This window comes from Podarcis muralis, chromosome 1 (genome assembly GCF_964188315.1).
Source record: "Podarcis muralis chromosome 1, rPodMur119.hap1.1, whole genome shotgun sequence".
Taxonomy (NCBI): Eukaryota; Metazoa; Chordata; class Lepidosauria; order Squamata; family Lacertidae; genus Podarcis; species Podarcis muralis.
In genome coordinates this window covers 135,654,027-135,680,118 of record NC_135655.1, presented here as the reverse complement: position 1 = coordinate 135,680,118, position 26,092 = coordinate 135,654,027, and the positions used below count along the sequence as shown (strand labels likewise).

At 43.2% G+C, this 26,092-nt stretch overlaps 1 protein-coding gene across 6 annotated transcripts in view; it reads right to left on the bottom strand.

Annotated features, from left to right (window-relative positions):
• ERBB4 (erb-b2 receptor tyrosine kinase 4) overlaps positions 1-26,092 on the bottom strand; it is a 760,363-nt gene that overhangs the window by 149,877 nt on the left and 584,394 nt on the right. For 2 of the 6 annotated variants that reach the window (XM_028704728.2, XM_028704741.2), the window contains exons 13-17: positions 22,420-22,552; positions 15,935-16,028; positions 15,313-15,467; positions 9,112-9,156; positions 8,913-8,987 (exon numbers count right to left, since the gene is read on the bottom strand). In XM_028704728.2, coding sequence (XP_028560561.2) covers positions 8,913-8,987; positions 9,112-9,156; positions 15,313-15,467; positions 15,935-16,028; positions 22,420-22,552 — 502 coding nt within the window. The remainder of the gene's footprint in view (positions 1-8,912; positions 8,988-9,111; positions 9,157-15,312; positions 15,468-15,934; positions 16,029-22,419; positions 22,553-26,092) is intronic. The other 4 variants (XM_028704748.2, XM_028704762.2, XM_028704734.2 and 1 more) reach the window with 2 other exon arrangements.

The window sequence follows — 26,092 nt, the reverse complement described above, 5'->3', positions numbered from 1 at the left end:
TTTTGCTTTATGCTCACAAATTCTATTTCCCTCTCTTTAAGTAGATTTTACGGTGTATTTTCTCTCTCTCTCACTCTCTGTCCCCACCAACTTTTACAGGATTATGTATATAATTATCCTATAAATATCTGGAACATATGGGAAACTTTAATCCATGCAGAAGAACAGAGCGTTATAAAAATGAAGATGACTATGAACATTCAGAGTTTATTAATGGCAAGCTTCCCATTCCCTATCATGTATTCTGTGCTGCTGAGTTACTGTGAAATTATAATGAAATCATACTGTGAAGCGGGTATCAAACACAACGAGGAAAGGGTTTCACTGCTGTACAAAGGATTTGCCGTTAATTAGCTCTTGTATACATACACAGTCAACAAAAAAGAAGAGCCTGATATCTGTAAAGGGATGAGTCGAAAGGAGAAATGCGCTTTTGTTCAATTGGAAGAAAAGGATGAAGAGAGTTAATATCCCCACACTGTTTCGTGCAACCGTCTCTCAGTGGGGAAGACTTGGCTAATTAGCTCCTGTTAGTTAAAAGGGGAAATGTGGAAATAAGAAAGACCTTCATTTAGGGTGTAAATCAGTACATACATCAGATTACACCAGGAAATATTAAAAACACAGTTTCCCCATGCTGACTACACCTGCCATATTATGATTGTTCATCTACCAGGAAAATAGAAAATTGTTCACATTGGTTTACAGGATTCTTTTGCTCTTAATTACACCTGAATGCCTACTGTGAAAGCTGAAATGCTGGCAATGTTTTCCCCAAATACAATCATGCTGCTTGGTTTTGAATATTGTACCACACACAGTTTGCCATTCATCTGGCCCGACGCCTTTCATTTCAGTGCTCAGTAAAATGCAAAGCAAGAAAACAAACTACAAAATCCCAAGTGATTACTCTAGAGTGCCAGGTAGTCACCACCTATGATCTGTTCAGATATCACAAGGTTGGGTCATACCTCAGTTGCAAAAAGGTCTCAGACTGGAGGGCTAGAAAGACCTTGCTTTCCCCAGGGCTTTGCAGAGTAGGAAAGGCAGTACTGGCAGATGGAACAATGGTCTGACTTGGTGTGAGGAAGCCAGTTTATATGTGCATATATGAAGTTTTGTATGCCTTGTAACTGTGAGATACAGCTGCCTTCATTGCACATATAAGTGGACCCGAAGCAATTCGTGTTGCATGTGAGTTTTATATACCAGAGGCACCCTAGTCAATCTTTTATTTAGTTATTTTGACAATTTGTACACAACTTAATGGCAATTGTCTTTAAGCCATGTAACAATATAAAACAAAGTCAGTTAAAAATATAAAATCAGAATTTAGGTAAAATCCCTGCTGAAGTTAAAAAAGAGAATGGCTTCAGTAATGCTGGAAGTTCAAAAGCAAGGGGGCTTGTCTGACCTCAAACACAAGTTCCATAAAATTCCCAGGACTGAACACACCGTTTCAGGGGATATGAGCAGTGCATCTGAGTCATGGGGGACCACTTACAGTGACTTCCCCAAAGCCCCCAGTGATTGGGCTGGGATATAATGAGTTAGGCAATCCTTAAGGTATCCTGGACCCAGGAGTTAAGAGATTTTTAATTCATCTGCCCTCTATCTTGCCCTACTCAGGACGAAGTCATTGCCCCACCAGTTAATGTGACTGGCCTCATTCCCCAACCCCAGTGTGATCCATGCTAACTTTGTAAAACTGGTTGTCTGAATACCAAACAGCAAATGGTCTATCCCTGGAAGAGCTGTGGGAATGGGAAAAATGGGAAAAATGAATGGCAAACAGCTTCAGCATTTGACATCAGCAGGATGTGGCCTAGATGCCTGGAAGGAAGCAGGCTACCATCTCCTAACATCAGGCAGGAGTGGGTGAATTGACCAGGTCCGTGAAATATCAAATGCCTCCTTGTGGCAGAAAGTGGCTTCAAGCGCATCAAAGGATGTGACTTTGAGGCCACTCTGTGGATGACTTTTGTTTAGTTTTGGTTGTTCAACATCTGCACGATGTATGGCTCTTTCCTTAGTAGTATTTTGGTTTAGTTTTGGTTGTTTAACATCTGCACGAAATTGCTAGATATGTTAATCTGGTTTATGTAGTAAGGTGCTGTCATCATGCTGAGGACGCCCAACCCCATTTCTCTGAGGAAATGCTGAACTAGTGGCAGAATTTCCTTTGAAACAGAAGTGAAAAATATAACCTAAAACCCAACACACAGTTATGTATAGTTTCTTCTGATGCTCAAGATTGTATTCTAAAATTAAACAATTATTATAAATTATTTTAATTGCTGAATTATAGCTTTTTCATGGTTACTGCCCCACCTCCTATTTTAGCCGTTCTCCAATAGTTGGGAATCCAACTGGGCAGCAGCTGAAGAAGGAACAAAAAGGGTTTTCTTGTGTGAGTTTCTTGTGGCTGTTTAGCTGCTCTCTCTGGGCAAAGGTCAGAGGGGGCAGGGCGCGCGCAGTTTGATCCATATTTTAGATTTAGGGGAGCTAGTCTCAAACATTTGTTGGGGGAGACCTAGGGTTTTTTTGGGGGGGTTTATTTGTCCTGTCTCCACACTTTTTATGATAGAGGACCACTGTAGTCACCCCCAACGACACGTTCCCAAGATGGAGGGTGAGGGAACAGCTGCAGTCGCCTGTGGTTCCTGCGCAATGTTTGCCATCTTGCCAAAGGTTGCAGGCAGCTTTACCTGCAGCAATTGCATGTTGATTGCCCTCTTAAAAGACAAAGTCCAGCAACTGGAGGAACGTGTAGCTACGCTCCAAAGAATTAGAGAGCTGGAACTCTTCTTGGAAGCAACAGAGCACACCGTCTCCACCAAGGAAGAGACAGGGGACTCCCCTGAGAAGGTGGCTAGTTCACCAACACAGGAGCCAGATATATGGAGAAACGTGACTCAAAGAAGTAGGAGGCCCAGGGTTCGCTCTGATTGTTTAGAAATACGCAATCGCTTTGAGGTCCTTTCCCCTAGCATGGAAGACAAAGAGCAGACTCCATTTGAGGATCTCTCCCTCATTACAGTCGATCAGGTATATGAAGACGAGGAGCAAAGGCAGTCCTCTGGGAATGTCCAGGCGACCTTGGAACCGACAGCTCACAGAAGAACCCCGACCAGACCTAAGAGGAGGCGTGTAGTGGTGATAGGGGATTCCCTACTGAGGGGAACAGAAGCAGTGATCTGTGGGCCTGACAAGATGTCTCGGGAAGTGTGCTGTCTCCCCGGGGCTAAGATCCAAGATGTAACTGAACGACTGCAAGGAATCATAAAACCCACTGACAAATACCCCTTCCTCTTGGTTCATGTGGGAACACTGCAAGCAATAGCCTCCAGAAGATCAAAAGAGATTACGAGGCTCTGGGCAGGAAATTGAAGCAATTAAATGCACAAATTGTCATCTCATCTGTCCTCCCAGTTGAACGACGTGGCCCAGGGAGAGAGGGGAAAATAGTGGAAGTGAACAACTGGCTTCGCAAATGGTGCAAACAGGAACGGTTTGGATTCTTAGATCACGGAATGCAGTTTCTTGAAGATGGACTTCTGGCAAGCGATGGGCTGCACCTCACAACGGTTGGGAGGAATGTTTTTGCAAAAAATCTCAGAAACCTCATCAGGAGGGCTTTAAACTGACTAATGTGGGGGAGGGAGACAGTGCTCCTGAAGGTAGGAGTCTATCAATTGATGAAGATGATCATCCAAATGTCATAGACCGAATGGAGCAAAGAGCATGCAGACCTAGTAGTGGGAGGAGAAAATCCTTAAATAAGAGACACGGGGGAATGATTAATGGACTTCAATGTCTGTACACTAATGCGCAAAGCATGGGAAATAAACAAGATGAGCTTGAGCTCCTGGTACAGCAAACTAAATATGACATAATAGGAATCACTGAAACCTGGTGGGATAAATCCCACGATTGGAATGTAATAATGGAGGGATACAATCTATTTCAAAGAAACAGACCAGACAAGAAAGGAGGAGGAGTGGCGTTATATGTCAGGGATGTGTATACCTGTGAAGAGATCCAAGATTTAGAACCTCAAAGCCAAAGTGAGAGCATTTGGGTCAAAATTAAGGGAGAGAAGAATAACAGTGACCTCATTGTGGGAGTTTACTATAGATCCCCAAGCCAAACGGAGGACATAGATGATGCCTTCCTGGAACAGATGGCCAAGCATGCAAAAGGAAGGGAGATAGTAGTAATGGGGGACTTCAATTACCCGGATATTTGTTGGATGTCAAACTCAGCCAAGAGCATAAGGTCAAACAGATTCCTCACTGCCCTTGCAGACAACTTCATTGTCCAGAAAGTGGGAGAAGCAACAAGAGGAACAGCCATTTTAGATCTGGTCCTAACCAATGTTGAGGACCTGGTTAGTGGGGTAGAAGTGGAAGGATCATTAGGCGCGAGTGATCATGCTCTTCTGAAGTTTACTATACAGCGGAAAGGAGCAGCCAAGCATACTAGGACTCAATTTCTCGACTTTAAGAAAGCCGACTTCATAAAGCTTAGGGAAGTGCTGGGTGAGATCCCATGGACAGTAATACTAAAAGGAAAGGGAGTTCAAGATGGCTGGGAGTTTGTTAAGAGGGAGATAGTAAAAGCACAACTTCAGGCAATACCAATGAGACGGAAACATGGAAGGTGCCTAAAGAAGCCAGGGTGGCTATCTAAAGAACTTTTAACTGAGTTAAGATTAAAAAAGGATGTGTACAAAAAATGGAAAAGGGGGGAAACCACCAAAGAGGAATTCAAACAAATAGCCAGCACGTGTAGACACAAAGTCAGAAAAGCTAAAGCACAAAATGAACTCAGGCTTGCTAGAGAGGTTAAAAGCAACAAAAAAGGCTTTTATGGGTATGTTCGTAGCAAAAGGAAGAACAAAGAAACTGTGGGGTCACTCAGAGGAGAAGATGGTGAAATGCAAACAGGGGACACAGAAAGGGCTGAACTCCTCAATGCCTTCTTTGCCTCAGTCTTCTCCGATAAAGAAAACAATGCCCGACCTGAAGAATTTGGAGCAAATGATTCAGCAGAGGAAACACAGCCCAGAATAACTAAGGAGATAGTACAAGAATACTTGGCTAGTCTAGATGTATTCAAGTCTCCAGGGCCAGATGAACTGCATCCAAGAGTATTAAAAGAACTGTCAGATGTGATTTCAGAACCACTGGCAGTCATCTTTGAGAATTCCTGGAGAACAGGCGAAGTCCCGGCAGACTGGAGGAGGGCAAATGTTGTCCCTATTTTCAAAAAGGGGAAAAGAGAGGACCCAAATAATTACCGCCCAGTCAGTCTGACATCAATACCAGGGAAGATTCTGGAGCAGATCATTAAGCAAACAGTCTGTGAGCACCTAGAAAGGAATGCTGTGATCACCAATAGTCAGCATGGATTTCTGAAAAATAAGTCATGTCAGACTAACCTGATCTCGTTTTTTGACAGAATTACAAGCCTGGTAGATGAAGGGAACGCAGTGGATGTAGTCTACCTTGATTTCAGCAAGGCATTTGACAAGGTGCCCCATGATATTCTTGTAAAGAAGCTGGTAAAATGCGGTCTTGACTATGCTACCACTCAGTGGATTTGTAACTGGCTGACTGACCGAACCCAAAGGGTGCTCATCAATGGTTCCCCTTCATCCTGGAGAAGAGTGACTAGTGGGGTGCCACAGGGTTCTGTCTTGGGCCCGGTCTTATTCAACATCTTTATCAACGACTTGGATGATGGACTCAAGGGCATCCTGATCAAATTTGCGGATGACACCAAACTGGGAGGGGTGGCTAACACCCCAGAGGACAGGATCACACTTCAAAACGACCTTGACAGATTAGAGAACTGGGCCAAAACAAACAAGATGAACTTTAACAGGGAGAAATGTAAAGTATTGCACTTGGGCAAAAAAAATGAGAGGCACAAATACAAGATGGGTGACACCTGGCTTGAGAGCAGTACATGTGAAAAGGATCTAGGAGTCTTGGTTGACCACAAACTTGACATGAGCCAACAGTGTGACGCGGCAGCTAAAAAAGCCAATGCAATTCTGGGCCTCATCAATAGGAGTATAGCATCTAGATCAAGGGAAGTAATAGTGCCACTGTATTCTGCTCTGGTCAGACCTCACCTGGAGTACTGTGTCCAGTTCTGGGCACCACAGTTCAAGAAGGACACTGACAAACTGGAACGTGTCCAGAGGAGGGCAACCAAAATGGTCAAAGGCCTGGAAATGATGCCTTATGAGGAACGGCTAAGGGAGCTGGGCATGTTTAGCCTGGAGAAGAGGAGGTTAATGGGTGATATGATAGCCATGTTCAAATATATAAAAGGATGTCACATAGAGGAGGGAGAAAGGCTGTTTTCTGCTGCTCCAGAGAAGCGGACACGGAGCAATGGATCCAAACTACAAGAAAGAAGATTCCACCTAAACATTAGGAAGAACTTCCTGACAGTAAGAGCTGTTCGACAGTGGAATTTGCTGCCAAGGAGTGTGGTGGAGTCTCCTTCTTTGGAGGTCTTTAAGCAGAGGCTTGACAACCATATGTCAGGAGTGCTCTGATGGTGTTTCCTGCTTGGCAGGGGGTTGGACTCGATGGCCCTTGTGGTCTCTTCCAACTCTATGATTCTATGATTCTATGATTCTATGAAAGGGAAGTGAGTGCTCAAAACTCCCTGGAGGTTAGGAGAAGATGGTCTGAGAACCGAAGCTCCAGCTGCTTGAAAATGCCAGGCTGCACTGCCATACCGTCCATGCAAGTCAGGACTAATTTTCTCATCATGATTTTCAGAGAATGTGTGGTAATGTAGCCTTTTCCCGGTGCAATAAAGTGCCGTCATCCAGAAACAACTGTGAAAAGTACAATAGAAAATCTTGGGGCAGCTAGGTGGGTGGGTAACAACAGTGAGCAGGCTGCAACCCATCTGCCAACTCACAGAAGCGCTGCCAACTAACTTTGGCACAGAGTCCTGCTCTCTCCTGTTCTCCTTGGCATGTGCTTCCTAAGCTGGTTTTAGAGTTGATGGTGCCATTCTGTGCCAACTGCCCTATGCTAGGGAATTTTCAACTGGCAGGAACTGAGCAACATCTGGCTCCTTAGTGTTACAAGTGAGTAAGACAATTAGGAAATTATTCATGCCCATAGTCTGCACCAGATCTATATGCTGGTATACACTAGTGTGCAATTACAATGCGATTACAAGCTCTAAACAGACAATTATATGTTTGGCTGAGTCTGACAATAGGGGGATCTTTAGGGGACTTCATGCGATCCCAGTCTTAAATCAAGAAAACAAAAGTGATCAAATCCAACCAGCAGTCTGGGATGCCTGAAATCTTTCTGACACCTGGAGGAGCTTTGCAGCATATCTGCTCAGAAGTAAGCACTGACGTGTCCACAAGGTATATCCCCAATGGACAAGGCTGCAAGCCTAAGCAATTATGTTCTTCTGCAGCAGAGCAAAAGTCTTTGGATGTCACACAGAAAATAAATCTGTTGAGTCCCATTCCGCACTCACTCCACCTGCCCTGTTTTTTATGCCCCCTGTGCAGGATCTCTCTCTGTGTGCCAGGAAGGAAGTATATGGTGGCACAATGAGTTCACTCAAGGGCTGCAGTGCATTTGATTGAAATTTCTTTTGAAAATACAAATATGTGTTGCTTCTTGATGATTTGCAATAACCAGGGCTGCTGTATGATCTTAACACATAATTCAAATATGGTACCAGACTCACCATATATAGTCTTTAGGCAAATTTCTATTTTGGTAACTCTAGTCCTTCAAAACCACACACAATTATTAATTAAATAAACAAACCAAAGATATTGAGACATTTTCAGAAACACACACTGAGCATATGTATTACTTTTCTACTTGAAAGACAAACCAGAGAGAACTAGGTACAATTCTTTATGAGGTGATGTTGATTTAAATAAAAAAAGGTAACAATTAGTTTTTAGGTTAGAAAAGAATGCTTGAACCAGGAGGTCATGTTAACCAGTTTGAATTGCTGGATACAAATTACTAGTGAAGAGTTTATATTATTTTCATAGGGAAAGAAATGTTGCAATTGCTCTGAAAGAATCAACTGTATTTTAAAATCAATCAGATAATTATCATAGATTTATTAAATTAGGAAATCAGATGAACTTTGCATACTTTGTAAAAGCTGGTATCAACCAGCTATGTCTATGTTTGGTATTGGGGGTGGGGGAGAGCAGGGAATAAGAGGGGACAACAGTTATTCATGTTATCAATGTCCAATTTCAAATTCAATAAATATAGATTTCTTTTTAAAAGGGAAATACTCACAAACGTATATTTCATTTTTGCTGTTGTGGCTGTCCCCTCCACCCAAGAATCCTGGGTACTGAAGTTTGACAAGAAGGTTTAGAGTTCCCCATGGACCACCACAGTGGTACCTCGGGTTACAAACAGTCCTGCTTACGAACGCTTCGGGTTACAAACTCCACAAACCCGGAAGTAGGTGTTCCAGGTTGCGAACTTTGCCCCAGGATATGAACGCAATCTGCTTCCAGGGCCGCGGGAGGCCTATGTAGGGAATGCGTGCCTCGGGTTAAAAATGGACTTCCAGAATGATTAAGTTTGTAACCTGAGGTGCCACTGTACTCTCCCTCACAAAATGATTGGGTTTTCTGTGTAATCAATTTAAGACTTTGGTGAAGATATGGTGCATCTATATCTTCCTGTATTCAGTTACATGTGCTTCAGTCACCTTAAGCACTCTGAGGAACTTGTGAGGAGTTGCAGACAAGAATCAGTCTGCACACTGGCCAATCCATTTCCCAGAGCAAACTGGTTAGCACGATTCTCCCCTACTGTATAAAATATAGAAAAGGGCAAGAAGAAGAACAAAAAAGCAGGGATGACGGATGTTACCTAGCGTGTTGTAGTAAAGTGGACTGGCGTGTCCACGGATAGTAAATGCAGTCATGACTAGAGGGGCCTCTACACCTGCAGGCAATTACAGAACAGAAAATATCATTCACCATTCACAGGGGCCATGCACACACAAGCGCCTTTGCCCACACATGGAACATGGGAGGTGTGGCAAGAGGAGCGAGTGCTCGGCAAGTACCTATCCATGAAACCAATGCAGTCCTCCAGGCGTGGGCCTATGCACCTGCAGCAAATCCCGATGGAAGGAAGGAGAAAGAGAGAAAAAACATGCATTAGCCATTGCGTAGGCAGGAAAACAAAGACTCTGCATTCTGCCTTGGTCCAGGCAGTTGGTTATCATTCTCAGAATTAACCAAGTTGTCATGAAATCATTGCTGGGAACATTTTTTCAGTGCAAGATATCAAGCAACAGAGAACAAAATGAGACTGGCCAGGCTGTGGTTTTTGAGCTACTTACCTTCTAACAGTTCATTGTGGCATTGCGAAAATAGCAATCTGAGTGTGAAAGTGCAATGAACCTAGCCGTTGGCAGATTCCTTGTTCTTTCCACTTCATTTCTTACCTTGTTTTCATTTGTCAAAACTCCTATTTTTATTTTCCCATATAAACTGCCAAAACAGGTGGCTGCAGTTGTCTTAATAGATAGATGAACTTAACTGTATCCTACAGAAACTAGGTTCAGGTAAATTATAGCAGCCATGGAAAAGAAAGCTTCCTCTGGGGTGTGAGGTCTGGTTTTAAACACCACTCCGGGTATTAAAAGAAAGAAAGAGGATTCAGATGGGCGCCTGGCAGTTCAGTTGTTTTGGGCTTCAAGTGTTTGCATTTCATCCAGCCACTGAGCTTCTGGCAATATTTCTTCTTCAGAGGCCCTCTCTGCAGTTCCCATGAAACTGTGCTGATAACAAAAGAGGATGCAAACTTCTACCGCTTCTCTTCTGTAGCACATCAAAAGAAGCAGAGCATGGAGGCATTCTTTAGCTATTTAAAAATGCCTTCTATGGATGCCGAAGAGTCCATTAGCCATCTAGGGAACTGGCTGGCATAAAAGGGGAATCTCTCACCTTGGAGTCTTTCTCGCTTTTCTGCTTCACATATTCTCAAAGCTTCATGAACATGGTTGCATTTTTTGGGGGGGACCTCACCTGTTGTCTAAGTTGACAAAACCTTTCAATTTAAATGCACAGAGCCTTCTTCTGTTTTGTACGTTAGTTTTCTTTGGAAAGAAACACACACTTCAGAATAAAGGAAGAATAAAATAAAACAAAACACCCCCCTACTTCTGTTGAGTACCTTCACTGATCTAACCTGATCTATACACGTAAAGGAGAAAGAGAACATTGTGCACTGCGAGGTGATGGAATGTGTTCCTTAGTCATTGTTCTCAAAATGCTCACATTCCTTTTATTCTTGAAATGTGCCTACCGTACAAAACATCTGAGATGGGTTTCAAAGGGTGCCTATGTATGTTGGTGACAGCTTTCCACGCACAGTGCCCACCTCACCCAGCATCTCTGGCTGGCTGAGGAACTTGAGTGCTGTAATGAAAGAAAAGCTCTCCTGCACATCCAGGGCAAATCCACGGGGAAACTGGAAAAACACAGACTTGAAGAACAGAGAGGAGCTGGCACAGTTTTATTGAGGGTGATGGATATACTATACAGGACATTCCTGAATGAAAGGCTAGCATCTAGGTTTTTTAAAGTGCTGTTCTGTTGAGTGGCATAAGGAGAAAAGGCCACCTCCATCATTTGAAATGTCTACTATTGGCTACAGTGGGAATCAACTTATTGATTTGGAAGTGGGGAAGGGTACTGCCATTTCCTCATTAATTTGATCTTTTTAAATAAAAAAATCCACCTTAAAATGTAGTATTTCTGTATTTAAATTCTTAGATAAAATTCTCTCAAATATGCATTTCTAATCTCAAAATATGCATTTTAGAATATATTTTATCTGACTGATACAGGCAGAGATTAGTGAGGACAACAGTGGCTCACAATTCTATGATTCTATGTGGCTCAACCCACCTCTGCCTTCAGATGCCGTGCTGTACTTACATACAACAGTGCATTCTGGGAGAACTGAAATGGAGGTAGGGGCAAGGTCAGTCACAGGAACCTGGTGCCCCTGTTTGTGCCAGGCAAATACAAAATGGGATTCCTTGCTGGACCTGATGACAATAGTTGTAGACCCTCCTGGAGCAACATGGCTCCAGAATTCGCTTTAGCATGCCATGTGCTGCCAGTGAGTTTGCTGGTAAGTGCAGATCAGGTCACTACTTGCAAATATAAAATTCCTCAAGAATCTCTACTCAGAAATCATTGTTCCTGTTTAACTGAAATTATTCCTATTTTTGTGCTTTTAAAAGCTGTTTTTCTTCTGTTTTTGTACATCATCTTGAGACATACATGTGGAAGGAGAGTAATTATTTGGTAAATAATAATACATGAAGTAGCATTCCAACCATTCCTATTGTGGGCCAAATAACCAAACAGGTATCACATTCTGATCACTGCTGATATTATTTCCATTTGCTTTGTACATGGAGGAAAGAAACATTAAGTGCTGATTTCTATTGTGAAGCCAGGAAGCTGGGGGGGTGGGGGTGGTTATGAGTTGGAAAATGGGAAAGAAAGAAAAAGGGAGGGAAAATACTAATTCTGTCTCAGGGCATATCTAAATGAGTGCCTGACAGATGAGACATTAAATCTAGATTTCTGGGGCATTCATTATGACCACTCAGTTTCCTATTAATACTGAGTGACAGAAGTACATTTAATATAGGGAGCAATCTTCATAAAAGTATGAAGGAAAGTGTTGCTGAGTGGTACCTTGTTGCATTTTTGTTTTGTTTCGTTTAGCCATAAGATTAATATACCCCCCCCCCCCCATTTAGCTGCTTCTTTGTTCATCTGAGTCTAGGATATTCTGAGTGGTGGCAAGATACCATGTTTTACTTTTAATGATGCAAAGATCAGGAAGTTATCAGGAAGCACATTTCACTGAACCAAAGCCAAACCACCTGCTACAGAAGGTAATTTTCCAGGGGTTTCAGAGTAGGCAAAGAGAAAGTTGGTAAAATTACTGTTAATGCTGTCATTTTTCATGGTTTGGCAGTCCTAAGAAAAACCGCGTGTGAATTCTTATAGGAAGGGCTAGCAAAACAAAGATTCCTGTAGCAAAAGCGGCAGAACTGGGGGATTTGTTCCATGTGCTCCTTTATGAAGAGGGATACACATTTCATTCTCCATAGCCTCCAGAAGCTCCAGCAAAAGAAATAATTCATGACACAACATATTGAAGAATATTACTTTTGCCTGGAGAAATTTTCTTCGCTGTCTGTCTGATTGTAAGGACTGAATTTCAACTTACAAATGGGTTTGGCCAACAATTTTTTTCCTGGTGCTGCTTGTATGCTCAACAGACTGCAGAAATTTAGTAAGTTATTCTCTCCTCCACTCCCCACATCATAGAAATAAAGGAGGGAGAAAAAATTCACCAGCTAAATTCCTACATGTCAAGCTGTACTTAAGGCTTAGGAGCAGAACCAGTAAAATCTTTAGGAGCCTACCTATATAAATGGATAAAAAATAAACTTTGCATGGCACTATCAATATATGAAGCATTCCCACTCCTTTCCACAATGGAATAATAAATGATATCATGTCCTACATGAAATCACATTATCTCTTCTCTCATAGCAAGTGAAGAGCAGACCAAGTGTTTTCACTTCATTTCACATCTTAGCTAAGCTACCTGGAGCAGTTTGCAATGTCACAGTTCCATCTTGAGTTAAAATGTAGTATTTAAATGTTGCACAAACATTATGTTAATGGAGGACACCATTAGAAATGCTCTACACCTTTCTCTCTCACCCCATATCTGTTCCGTTGCTTCGTTCCAATAGTCTCCCAATTTTCTTATTATATAACCCAGATTTTAAAGGGCCAAATGGAAGATGCCTCTGCAACAGATTCTGGCAGTGTCTCTGCGATCTTACTTTCATTTCCCTAATGGCTCTGTTGTAATTAGATTTGCAAAAACAGCAAAAGGTCTCATTTTGAATGGCAACAGCTGTTGACATCAACATTTTATTGAATAATTTACTGGTTTAATTTTAGCTGCAAAACAATAAAAGCCTCTTGTGAATGATTATTTTACAGGATGAAGATTTTGCTGTTGTTGCCTCTTGCTTTTGGCTGGGCATAGCCAAACTGGCTCACTGCAGAGAAACCATCTTTAACTCAAGTGGCCCATATTAAACGTTCGCAGCTCACATTACTTCAGCTGTTGCAGTGCCAGCTTTCTTTATGATTATGCTAAAGTCTATATTCTGCATGCTGAACATTGGCATTTGAATATGCACTGATTTAGACTCTTTGCTATATGTAATGCATATCGTGTAAAAAATAAGCAAGGCTCTGACTGTAGATCATTTTCCTCCAAAGATGGGTAGAGAAAGCTGGCTGGGATCATAGAGCTGCCGGTCCCATTTATCAGTTGCTGTCTATGTTCATAGCCCTTTCCTTTAGAGACCAATTTTCTCTAGGGGCTGGGAGGGAGAGAAGAGGGGAAATGAGCTGATGAGAAAGATAAGAAAAATGGAAGGGATGACTCCATGATTCTGCTATCCCCTCAAGCTTCCTCTGCCTTGTCTCTAGGGAAGTCTTCAGAATTCTTGCCAGTCTGAAGCTGGAGATGTCTTAAGTTACGTTCAGGTGTGTCCTATGGAAGATAGAGCACCCCCTGAACCAAGTCAAGTTACTAAGCATAATGCTAAGCACTGAATGAGCTATTTATATAGCAGGTAGTGTTCTGCCACAGACCAATGTTGCTTTCTGGGTAACCCAGATATCACTATGGGCAGATGCTGCTAAAAAGGGTGAAAGATTATGCAGTGAAATGCAGTATGGGTCAATCAGCAAGCCCAGTCTGCTTGATCTGGGCCACCTTGCTTGTGCGTGTATGTGTGTCTTCAATGGTTCATTCAGAAAGTAATATTACAGTTCTTCAGCCATAAGCACTATCTTTCGAAAAGCATCCCACTGAAGTCTTCTGGAAGCAAGTCCTTTATTTTTAACAATGTCCCATGACATCTGCTCAGCAAAAATTACCAACTGAATTATGGTACTCAGAACCAAAGGAAAAGCTCATAAATAAATATGAATGAGAGTTTCTGTATTTGTATTGGGGTTGCTTCATCCACAAATGTGCACCATTCACAAGGGGCATTCAACAGAAAACAAGAGCCATTTTAATAGGTTTAGAGGAGAAGTGTTAAACACTCGCCATTGGAACATAACAACTGAAGCGGAAATGTAATCACAGATGCCTAAAAGCAAAACCTTAGAAGATTATGTTGTTTTCCAGATATAGATGGGGATATTTTTCATCAAACAAACTATTTTGGTCACACTTTATTAAATTAGTACAGTAACTGTATAGCTGTGGTATATGAAGGAAAAAATAGTGAATGGATATTCCAATGTAAGGCATAATCTTTATGCATTTTTATAAAATCTCAAAGGTCAGAGACATTCTAACAAAAACTGACTTCTGCATTTATAATGGCGCTATCAATATAAACAGCATTTTATCAAACTCAGGGACCTAAAGAGTTGGGTATGTTTAGCCTGGATAAAAGAGGACTGAGAGGAGATATGATTGCCATCTTCAAATATCTCGTGGAAAATGGAGCAAGCTTGTTTCCTTCTGCTTCAAAGAGTAGGACCTGAACCCATGGCCTCAAGTTTTAAGAAAGGAGATTCTGACTAAACATCAGGAATAACTTTCTGACGGTAAGAACTGTTTGACAGTGGAACAGACTCCCACAAGAGGTGATGGACTCGGCTACATTGGAAATTTTTAAACAGAGGTCGGATGGCCATCTGTCCTGGATGCTTCAGTTGAGATCTCTGGATTGCAGGAGGTTGGACTAGATGATCCCTGGGGTCCCTTCCAACTCTACAATTCTATTCTTAAAATAAACAATTTTAAAGTATCATTTTGCACACTGGCATCCATGCAACCTACACACACAAACACTCACTCTCTCACTCTATGGTACAACCCAGTCAAAGTCAAGCATGAGCTTCACTTTCCCAGTGAAATCACGGAGTCTCAAAATGCTCAACTTAGAATGTACCTGGCTCTGTGTATATATTGCACAAATACCTACAGGCTCACACAGACTCATATTGTTAATAAAATCCAATCTACAAATATAAACAAAATGGGAAATTAAGACAGGCAGGCAAGCATACATTTCCTATTCTGTAGATATTTTTTTAAAAAATAACAACACACATTAACAATATTTTAAGCAAACATTGGGGAATATGGGGAAATGGCCATTACTTAAAGTATATAAGCTTACCCCTGAGTACAGTTTGGATGACAAGAGTGACATTCACGGTCTTCATCAGCATATTTGAATATGAAGCTGTTTGTCCCTTGTACACCATCAGGGCACTTTTCGACGCAGTTGGGGCCATCTTTAAAATGGAAGCACTTGGTGCACTGGTCTGCTCCCTACACAGACAAAAGGAACTACAGTGTTCAGATCTCTTCCCAGGAGCTACTGAGGATATACCAAATATAGTGACCAATTTTTTTTGAAGCGCAAGATCTCTTAGTTTCTTCATGGGATCCACTGCATTTTTACTTTTATGGCTCATACTGAAGCCCTTGAAAAGCCTGCTTCCCATGCACTGCTCCCTCCCCCCAATTCAAGAACTTGTACTGGATTTTATTTTTCTTTCTTTGAAGGAGATGCAAGCTAACACTCACCCAGCCCTGTTTCCCAACATGACAAAGCAAAACAACCCCCCACCCCCAAACCCTTAATATAAAACTTAAAACACATTTGTGGTTATGTGTTGGAGTGTACAACCAGCCATTTGGAACAGTTAACCATAAAATAAAATATAATTAAGAATAAGGTATATGTAGCAGCTATCTGTTACGGTATAATCCTGCTGCCTCTAGATTGTTCTCACCGGCCCCCGGCAGGTGATCCTCCTGTTGTCCATCTTCTCGCACTGAGGGTCGCACTCCACGCAGACAGAACCATTTGCAAACTCCCTGTATTCCCTGTGGAAAGAGCAGGAGGGTTAAAGATGCTGGAGGGTCCAAACAGTAACTGGGCTGGTTCAGTTTCTGATGCAAACATGACTGCTCTGCCAGCGAGGACACTCATCTCCCCTGAGAGTCCCGCATTGCAGGGGGTGGACCAGATGACCCTCAGGGTCCCTGCCAACTCCTCTACAATGCTATGAATCGATGATTCTACCAAACCAATCTCTCCTCTGGTTTTATCCAATTTACTTCCCACAAAAATATTGGTGGCTTGACGGCTGAGAAGACCGAGAATGAAGATGTGCCCCTGCTTTTTGTTCACAGTTCCTAAAAGCAAGGATGCTGAGAGATTTCGTGTAGTGTGTGAAACTCTGAGCATGGAAAAGTGGAGGCAGCACGTACCTAGATAAAAAGACAAGTTTTGCAGATCCTGAAGAGGCTGCTAAAGGTTGTGATGAATTTGATCACCACTGGCCTAAAGTCAGCCAGAATGGTTTCCTCCATCTCATGGAACTGTAACTTTGGCAACTTTTTTGTTACAACTTAAATAACTCTCACAAGTTATTCTTTTCTCTAGGGGAGAAAAAGCCTTATCCAAATGCTATATACAAGAATTATCTCTGAGCTGCCTCTGAATTCATATCTTTGGAACTGCCATCTGTGTTAACATGGTGCTGTGGATGGGAATTGTGTAGGACTATTAACCCCTACCTTTCCATCCTGACAACAGTTTCAATTGCTCTGCCTAACACCAGGCAGACCTGAACTGGCCTAACAGTTGCCCATTCAGTTCCCAAACCCCTCTTTGCATACTAGATAGGTTTGTGATTCAAGGACCCTCCACCCGCTTGGGGATAAGAAAGAGACATGGACACAGTATATTAGGTTAATGGGCTAAAAAAGGTCACAACTTTACAGCATGTGAAAGGTATTGGCTTAGGCATTGGATAAAACAAAAGAGCGTGACTCCACCCCCTCAGGGAGGGGTGAGTCTAACAAGGGTTAATCACCAGTGGGAGGAGCCTGTTGATGCAAATACAACTGAAAGCTCCCCCTGATGTCACTGGGGGTCGTGCCATGGCCCTAGCCACCAGCAAGGGCGTTGGACAGGATCCACGACCGCCGGATTCCTTTACCGGAATACGCATAAAGTGGAGGGGTAGGCAATGGCCACACCCTGCCCTCCAATACACAAACATATTCCAATGACTAACCGCCAATACCTAAACGTTGTGACGATTTGCTACGAGGTAGGCGAAAAACCAAGTGGCCGGTGCCGATTTGCCAGTTGGATAAAAATTCCTACCAGGCCCCTTGGACAACCAAGGCAACCAACCACAGGTCCATAGCAAGGTCAAGAACCAAGCAATGAACCAAGGGAGGGAGGGTGGGTGGTCCGACGAAAACCAGCAGCGGAATAAAAGGGAAGTGCTGCCGCGGCCACATGTGAGTGGCAAAACCCCGCCCCCAAGCCTCCACCTGATTGGTTGGCTACCTCAGGGCGTGGCGCAGAAGCCAAGCCAGCTGGGCAGGGGCTGGAACACCCCCTGCCAACACGGGAAATGGCTCCTGCTCACAACTCCTCCCCTCTGTATGGAGGAGAGGCTTTGTTGCAACGCGAGGGAGGACATTGGGACAATGGCTGAAGCAGACTAATATTGTCTCCCTGCTCAGTTTTCCCATCACTGGTGAGTCTCCATTAGACAGATAACTCTAATGCTAGGTCTTGGGTAGAAGTGGCTCCTAGTAAAAAAAACAAACCCAAACCACCCACCCATTCTATTAGAATTCTGCTGGTCTGGAGAAGATATTTGCACAAGTCAAGCACTATGAGCACCAATTATTGGATCATACCATGATGCAGGGCTGGGGAAACTGTGGCCCTCCCAATGTTGTTAGAGCCCACCAGCTCCAGCCAGCTCGGTCTATCAGGTAGGGTGGGAGTGCAACTCCAGCAACATCTGAGAAGCCTCAGGTTCCTCTTTGCTGATATAACACTGTTTAGCTTTCACAGTTCACTGCTACCTAGGCACTGTACCACCCCGGCTGCTGGATAGAAGGGGAACTGCAAGCAATTTCAGCCAGTGTCTCATATCATAGACCATAGTCCTACTGGCCTGGGAGGATCAATCTGGTGCTGCCCAGTATAAAGATTCTTGGGTCTGGATACTTCCTCAGTCTAAGTAATGTCACTGTGGGACAACTGTTAGTTCTCACTAAGTGCACTGCTGGCTCTCAGTCACCCTTTCTCCAGCTGAGGTCTGACCAGTACCTAGCTGGTTTCCAGCCTGTCTCCTGTAACCTGGTTTGGGACGGCCCACCTCCAAGGTTCCTCACTCCTGCAATAATTGGAGCCCCATATACTTGTCCATCTTCTTGTTTTCTTAATGTTATGAGACTTTTGTGTGTCAACTGAGAGTTTGTTTAGACCTTGGGTTAGAACCTGTAGGCTGAGAGGGAAGGTGTGTTAAAAGGAAAACGAAATGATATTGATTTTTTTAATATATGAGTAACTTTGCATTAATGTAACATTTTTATATGTGACTGTGGTTTTTTTTGGTAATATTTTGTTTAAGTTGTCCGTTGCTTCAGTTTTCTGCACACAGCTTAGAGATTTTTAATATATTAAGCGGCATAAAAATAATCAACCAATCAATTCAAGAGATGAACTGCAGTACTCTATACGTAACATTAGCAAACCACACATTAAATGTATCATCGGATCAGGGCCATCTTACCCATAGGCGCTAGGGGTGTGGGGCCCCGGGCTCTCAGGGGCGCCAGGCCAAGAGTCCGGGCCCTGAGAGTTGCGTATAGGGAGCGCTGCAGGGGGCTCTTCTGCTGTGGGCGGCTCTGTGCCGCGAGTTCGGGTGTGACCGAGCCAGTGAGACCCTGAGGCGGCCGGACGGCTCCGCCCTCCTGCGCACCTGGGACTGGGCAACCTGGGGGGGGGGGGGCGGGTGGATCTTTGCACCCCAGCGCCACATATGCTTAAGACAGCTCTGCATCAGATTATCAGTTTTCATCAGTTTTAAGATGAGGGTCTCTCTTCCAACATATTTTCTCAATCACAACAAACCCAATGCGTCACCTCCCACTCCCACTTGCCTGCTCAGGCAGGCACAAAAGGACTATCATGTATGAGTAATAATAAACACGATGAGATTCCAGACATCCTGTGAACTGTAATGTTTTGAAGTGCTCATGCAGAGCTCATCTGGTTTTTTTTGTTGTTTTTTTTTTTTTGCAGCACAACAGCAAGATCTGGTGAATGAGCCGAGAGACAGGCAAGAAAAAGAGCTATCTGAATGTAAATCTGTTTTCTGTATGTACTTTTTAGAGTCAGTGTGTGTGGGAATTCTGTGCAAAATTAGAGAAACAGAGCCAACCCACCAATTTCCTACTTTCAATGCTTAGCCTAAGGCTGGAACTACACTCTGGTGGCAGACTCAGTTCGGTGAGTTGGAGTCTCTACGAAAAGGCTATAAAGTGTGGGATAAACGACAATTTGCAGCAGAGAAGTGGCAGATGGAAGCGGATGCTGAAAGTTTCCCTGTGTAGATAGACAGAAATTTTACTTGCATCAGCCGTAACAATAAGATAAAATATATTGGGGATAGAGCTAAATAGTCAGCTATACAAAACCCCACTTTACCCTTGTGCTCCTGAGCCCTGTGGATCCCTGCTTTCCTTATGAAATGGGAAGCAGATGTCAATACCTCAGTTACAGGGAAAGAAGCGAAAGGAAGGTGTTGAAGCATTCGCTGATTGGCATCACACACTCGCACCTCTGTTGTAAAGTATATGCACTATGATAAAATGCAAGCTCTGTATATTCTCATGGGATGGGAAGCACAAATAGAACCCCAGTTTAATGTTGGAAGAACAATTATAAGGATGTATGACTTGGTAATCCTAACTATTGCAGTGCAATGATCAAAAATAGTGTTAAGCTGGGGAGGGGGCAGCACAGAAGAGCACCATTACCAAAGAGGACAATTATGAAGCATATAATTATAATTTCTTGAAACTCCACTCTTGGATATACATGAAGAGTCTTTATTGTCTGCAGTGTTGTTCTTGTATATCTAGAAGGACACCTTCTAAAATTACACCTAGGTAGATTTTACAAAAAGGTTTTTTGCTACAGATTTTGAAAAGAAAATCTTTCAGGGAAATTGGCTATGATTACTAGATGCTAATGGGTAATTTGGACTTCTTTCATGCATCCTCTGGATAGAACATCTCTTTTCAGGCCTCACATCAAAAAGCAGTTTAGTGCATGCTTAATTGAAGCATGTTGACTACTTAAGTTAAATACACTTTCTAAAAATCAGCCCTAAGTAGGGGATATACTTTTTGTGGTGTGCAGGGTTTCAGGGTACAGAGGTAAGGGAAAGCTGAGTGTAGTCGGGCACACACTCTGGACTTTAAAATGGCCAATTTTGAAAAGCTGAAGGAGCTACTGGGTGCGATCCCATGGCCAGAATTACTCACAGAGAAGGGAGTCCAAGATGGATGGGAGTTTCTAAAAGGAGAAATATTGAAGGCCCAAACACAGACAATTCCAACAAGAAAGAAAAGTGGGAGGCATCTAAGGAAACCGGCGTGGCTGCATAAGGAGCTTTACAGATGAGTTGAGAGTTAAGAAGGGCGTGTATAAGAAATGGAAGAAAGGGGAAATCACGAAGGAGGAGTATACTCGAGTAGCCAACAGTTGCAGGGGGAAAGTCAGGCTGGCTAAAGCTCAGAATGAGCTCAGGCTTGAAAGAGAGGTTAAAAATAATAACAAAAGGTTTCTTTGGCTATGTATGAAGTAAGAGGAAGAACAAGGAAATCGTAGGTCCTCTGTGTGGGGAACATGGAGAAATGCTACTGGGTGACAAAGAGAAGGTGGAACTACTCAACAACTACTTTGCCTCTGCCTTCACCCAAAAGGAAAGCGATGCCCAACCTGGTGATAACAGAATAAATGATGTAAGGAGGGAACTGCGGCCCAAGATAGGAAAAGAGGTAGTAAGGGAACACCTAGCTACTTGAAATGAAGTCAAATCTCCAGGGCCTGATGAGCTGCATCCAAGGGTACTAAAGGAGCTTGTGGATTTAATTTCAGAGCCTTTGTCTATTATCTTTGAGAATTCTTGGAACAGGTGAGGTCCCTGCAGACTGGAGGTGGGCAAATTTGTCCCCATCTTCAAAAAGATGAAAAAGGAAAATCCAGGTAACTACCGACCGGTGAGTTTGACATTGATACCAGGGAAGGTCCTAGAACAAATAATTCAACAGTCCATGTGTGAGCATTTAGAAAAGGATGCTGTGATTACCAAGACCCAGCATAGGTTTCTCAAAGTTAAGTCATGCCAGACCAGCCTGATTCCTTTCTTTCTTTTTTAATGGAATTACAAATTTGGTGGATCATGGAAGGAAGCTGGTAAAATGTGGGTGAACGAGGTAACTGTTGGGTGGATTTGTAGCTGGTTGACTGACTGAACCCAAAGAGTACTCATTAATGGTTCCTCGTCATCCTGGGGAAAAGTGACAAGTGGGGTGCCACAATGTTCCCTCCTGGGCCAGTTGTTGTTCAACGTCTTTATAAATGACTTGGATCACACAATGCTTCTTTAGCAAGGGATGGGCAAAACTACAGGGGAATCACCTCTTACGTGGGGGTTTTGTTCCTGGCCGCAGAGCATGCCATTCCAGCCCTCTTCCACCCCCGCTCCATTCTGTCATGTCCTCTTTCAGCACTGAAAATGGTGCGCATTTCAGTGGAAATGTGCATGCTAATTGTGTGAGAGTGGGGAGACGCCTGCATTCATCCAACCACCACAAATGTCCCCTTATTCTGCTTTCCAAATACTGACATTCGATTTTTGGGACCACTTCGTAGGCATCCAATTTTTTTTGCCGCTGTTGCTCATCATTTCATAATAAAAGCACTAAGAAGCTATTTCAGATTGTGCTTATCAATCCCACACTTATTTCAGATTGTTCCAGACTATTGGTTTCAAAAGACTGGCTAGTTATTTTGCTTCATGCCGTGCTCCTCGGTCTCCCAATTCAAAGCTAATATCAGGTAAGCAAGCCTTCAAATCACAGACTGGGCTAGCAATTTCGCTTCGTGCTGGGCTATTTTTCAATATCGTTCCCATTTGATGGGCACATATGACTAGCTACTAGATATCATGTAAGAATCCTACATGGTGTCCAGCAATTATTGATTGCCTGGTGGTTGTTTGGGACATTCACCTGCAACGGCAAATTCCTTTGGGAGCAGAAAACCATGAATATTGATAATAATCTTATTTCATATGGGAATCTGAACCTAGCAACATGCTTGTTTAAATTTCAATATAATGAGTACACTTCTTGGCAAGCACAAAAAATGCAGAGGGGGGTGTCTTACCCATCATAAAGATTACAAGCCTTTACGCAGGTCCTTCCCCTGATGAAGTGTTTGCAGGACAAACATTGGTCCGGTCCTGGCCCCCAACATCCATTTCTTGAGCATAAATGGCTGCACACCATGCCCTCTGTAGCTGCAAAATAAAGAGAATAATAACAGTTGAAAATATACTTAACTTCTAAATGGTGAGCATTGTTCCCAAGTGGAAAAAGCTGGTTTCCACCACCATCAATGCCACCCTCCACTACAGTCGACTCACACCTTACGCACATCTAACACGTGCGCTTTCAACTTGATCCAGTTGAAATTGCACAAATTAAATGCATGGAAGGCAGAGAACTTAAAAGTTATTTCTGTACTGGGTTTTCCCAGAGTCCAGTAAGCAACTCTTGAGAGCTTAAAAGTAGCCATTGTGCACTCAAATGCTGCGCTGTACTTTCTGCAGGACACCCCCCCTTTTTTTTACTACCGGTATATGTGATTTCAGCTTTATGAGCTGTCCCTGCAATGTAACCCACATGTAAAATGCAAGCCGACTGTATATGAAAAAGGAAAATGCAGGGTGAAATCTCTCTGCAGGGAACAATTCCTTCTGGCTTCAATTTCCAATGACTCTCGACCAGAGCATGGGGTGGTATGGAATGACCTCCCCTAATAAAGGCCTGTCTTGCTACATCATTGTGTTTCAGGAGAGAATATGAAAATATACCCAATAGACAGACGTGGGGGCAATTACTAAGATAATTACTACAGCTGCTTCTCATTTTCTGTTCAAATTGTGTATTTGGACTTTGCTGTGTGATTTGATATGCAGTATTTTATTGTTTTATATATTAAGGCCTGAGGTGATGTGTAAATGGAAAGGCAGTTATAAATAAACAAGCAAATAAATCAAATGCCTGTTGTTATTTAGCTATTGCATTTTAAAGCCCACCTTCCCTCCAAGGAGCTCAGGATAGCATCTCCATACATCTCCTCACAACAACCCTGTGAGAGAGAAGTTAGGCTGAGAGCTGGTCACCTTTCAACCATACTTACCTGGGGTGGTGCAGCTGGTGGCAGCAAGAAGAGAGGGAACAAGGGAGGTCCCTCCCTCCCTCCCTCCTTGGGTGCCTGGTATGTTCTGCTCCATCACACTAGAGCAGGGGGCGGCAAGGTTTACCTCGCCTGGGCCGGTTTCACTCCAGCGGAGATCCCTCCGTGGGCTGGATCGCACGTGAACGGCACGGTTTTTGGCGTCTGCACAGACACGATTTTCGGCGTCTGAGCATGCGCAGATGCGATTTCTCCACGCTGGTTTAGCGCAGCACACGGGGACTCGCTGAACAGGTGGCTCAGTTCAGGGGCGGCTCATGAGCCGGTTAAACGACCCCCGTGGGCAACTTGTGGCCCATGGGCCTTAGGTTGCCGACCCCTGCACTAGAGTGCTGGTGCCAAGGTCTCAAGTAGTTATGGTACTGTCATGTCAGTAGTCCTCAGGAAAGCTACATTTCCCTGGAGCTATCCGAGCCTGGAACCCTCTCGATGCCCTGCTAGGCACAAGAGAAGGAAGGGAGAGACTATTCATCTCCCCACAGCTGCTTGCTACTGAACATGCCACCTGCATGAGCCAGCAAAAGGCCTTAAAGAGAAGGCGGTGGCTGGTGATGGTGGTGAGTAGGATAAAAGTGGGACAGGAACCAGGGTAGGCCCAGAAGTGAGCTGAGCTTCCCCCTGGCGATGTGGCTTATATCTCAGCCATTCCTATGCAAGCCACATGTGGCTCATCTACTTCTACGGATAATAATTACTGTCTGATGAGAAATGTGTTTTCATTAAATAGAAAGGTGACATCACTGCTCTTGCTCAAACTCCCCCCACCCCACTCAAACTTTTAACAGCCCCAAGCACGCTTTGAGATGTAGCATCAGAAGATCACAAAGCAGCACTCTGGGCAACTGGTTTTCACCTCCATCTCAGATCATCAGGTAAGCACAAGTCCAGACCACAGCCATTTCCAAAATGGTTGTCAGGGCTCAATGAAGTGAAAAACAACAACTAGTAAGTTCGGTTTTCCTAATTTACTTGAAATTAAAATTAAATAAAAAAGAAAACAAAAAGGATCTGTAAAAATGAGAGCAACATACACAGGTATCATATATGCTACAGAACACACAGATGTAAAGTCTAGAAAGAAGAATTGCACTCTAGAGTACACCTAACATTCCAGATGCAAGAGGCAAGAAAATGCTCTCCAAATTTATTTATTTCCTTCTAGTAGTTGTTACTTCTTCTTGTTGTTGTTGCTGCTGCTGTTCCACCAATGCTCAATATGCATTCAATTTATAATGTTTACTTCATAATGTGATTTAAAAGCATGTGCAATTCCTTCATCTTATCTTAGCTGGGGCGGGAGTGGGGGGACTCTGACTGCCTGACTTAAAATGATGGGTTGCAGTTCCAAAAGATTTGTTGCAGAAAGTCCCTGCCCCTTTCCTTCTTGTGTTCTCTGTGGTTCTACTTATTCTGCACAATATCATGGAATCTTACACGTTGAGAAGTGTTTACTCTGTATTCCTGGCACCAGAATGAATGGCTGACTGTGCCTCATTAACAAATATACCGAATATCTGTCATCCAAGTGTACTAGGCACTTAAGCATATTATTACTTTCATATAGCTGTTCCTTCCTCAACTCTCTGCTTCACTCTCCTCTTTCATCACAGAGCTGCAGTCTTCAGCACTGGCTATGTTTTCTCCAAATGCCCCATTTGAGCTATACAGCATCCCTTGCCTAATAGCATTTTTTTTTAAAAAAATGTTCTTATTGTGTTTCAGAAGAACAACACTTATGCCTGATCTCAGGATCTCAGATCTCAGGATCTGTCTTGATATGTCTGGATTTCAGCCTCCTCAATATTTCCAGGAGGAGTTTAGTATCAATATGGGATGAGAGAGAAGCAAAGGGGTGGGAGTGATCTTTCCCAAAGGGTCCATCTTCCCTATTCTAAAGTTGAAACAACCATCACCTCCACTCCGTTTGTAGCATGTTCTTCCAGCCTTAACTCCAACCTTAACACCCACCTCTCCCGAGGGAGAAAGTGATTGAAAGGTAGACACCAAAAGAGGACAACAAGGGCACATGGGAGCATAAATAGAAGGACAGGCCTAAGTTCTTTTAGAATGTGGTGTCTTTATGCTATATGGTTTTTTACGCATATATACAACCTGAGCATAAGATGTAGGGGTTCACTGCATTGCTTCTCCCACAGCCACAGCCTCTGTCTCTCAGCTGCCCAGACTGCTTCCTGCTCTCACACACCACTCTGACTGCCCTGGCCAGCCCCCTTGACAAGGCCAAGCCACATTCCTGAGGGCAAAACAAGGGTCTGGGGGAACTTTGGCTGCTGCTTGTCTGATACCCTCAAGAGCTACTGCCAGTCAGTGAAGACAATACTGAGCTAGATGGACAATGGCATGTTTCCTCATCATCCTCATGCTCCAAAGCCAGTCTTTGCAAAAGTATTTCAGCTGTGATTCAGTTGACAACCACGATATAGTCCAAGGCAATGAAGAATTCATGAGACCCAGAGAGAAATAAGCAGCTTTGAGATACGATATCACCCAGACCATACTATGTAAATTACAAATGACATAATTATTTATTATAATTATTCTCATGAACACCTAGGGT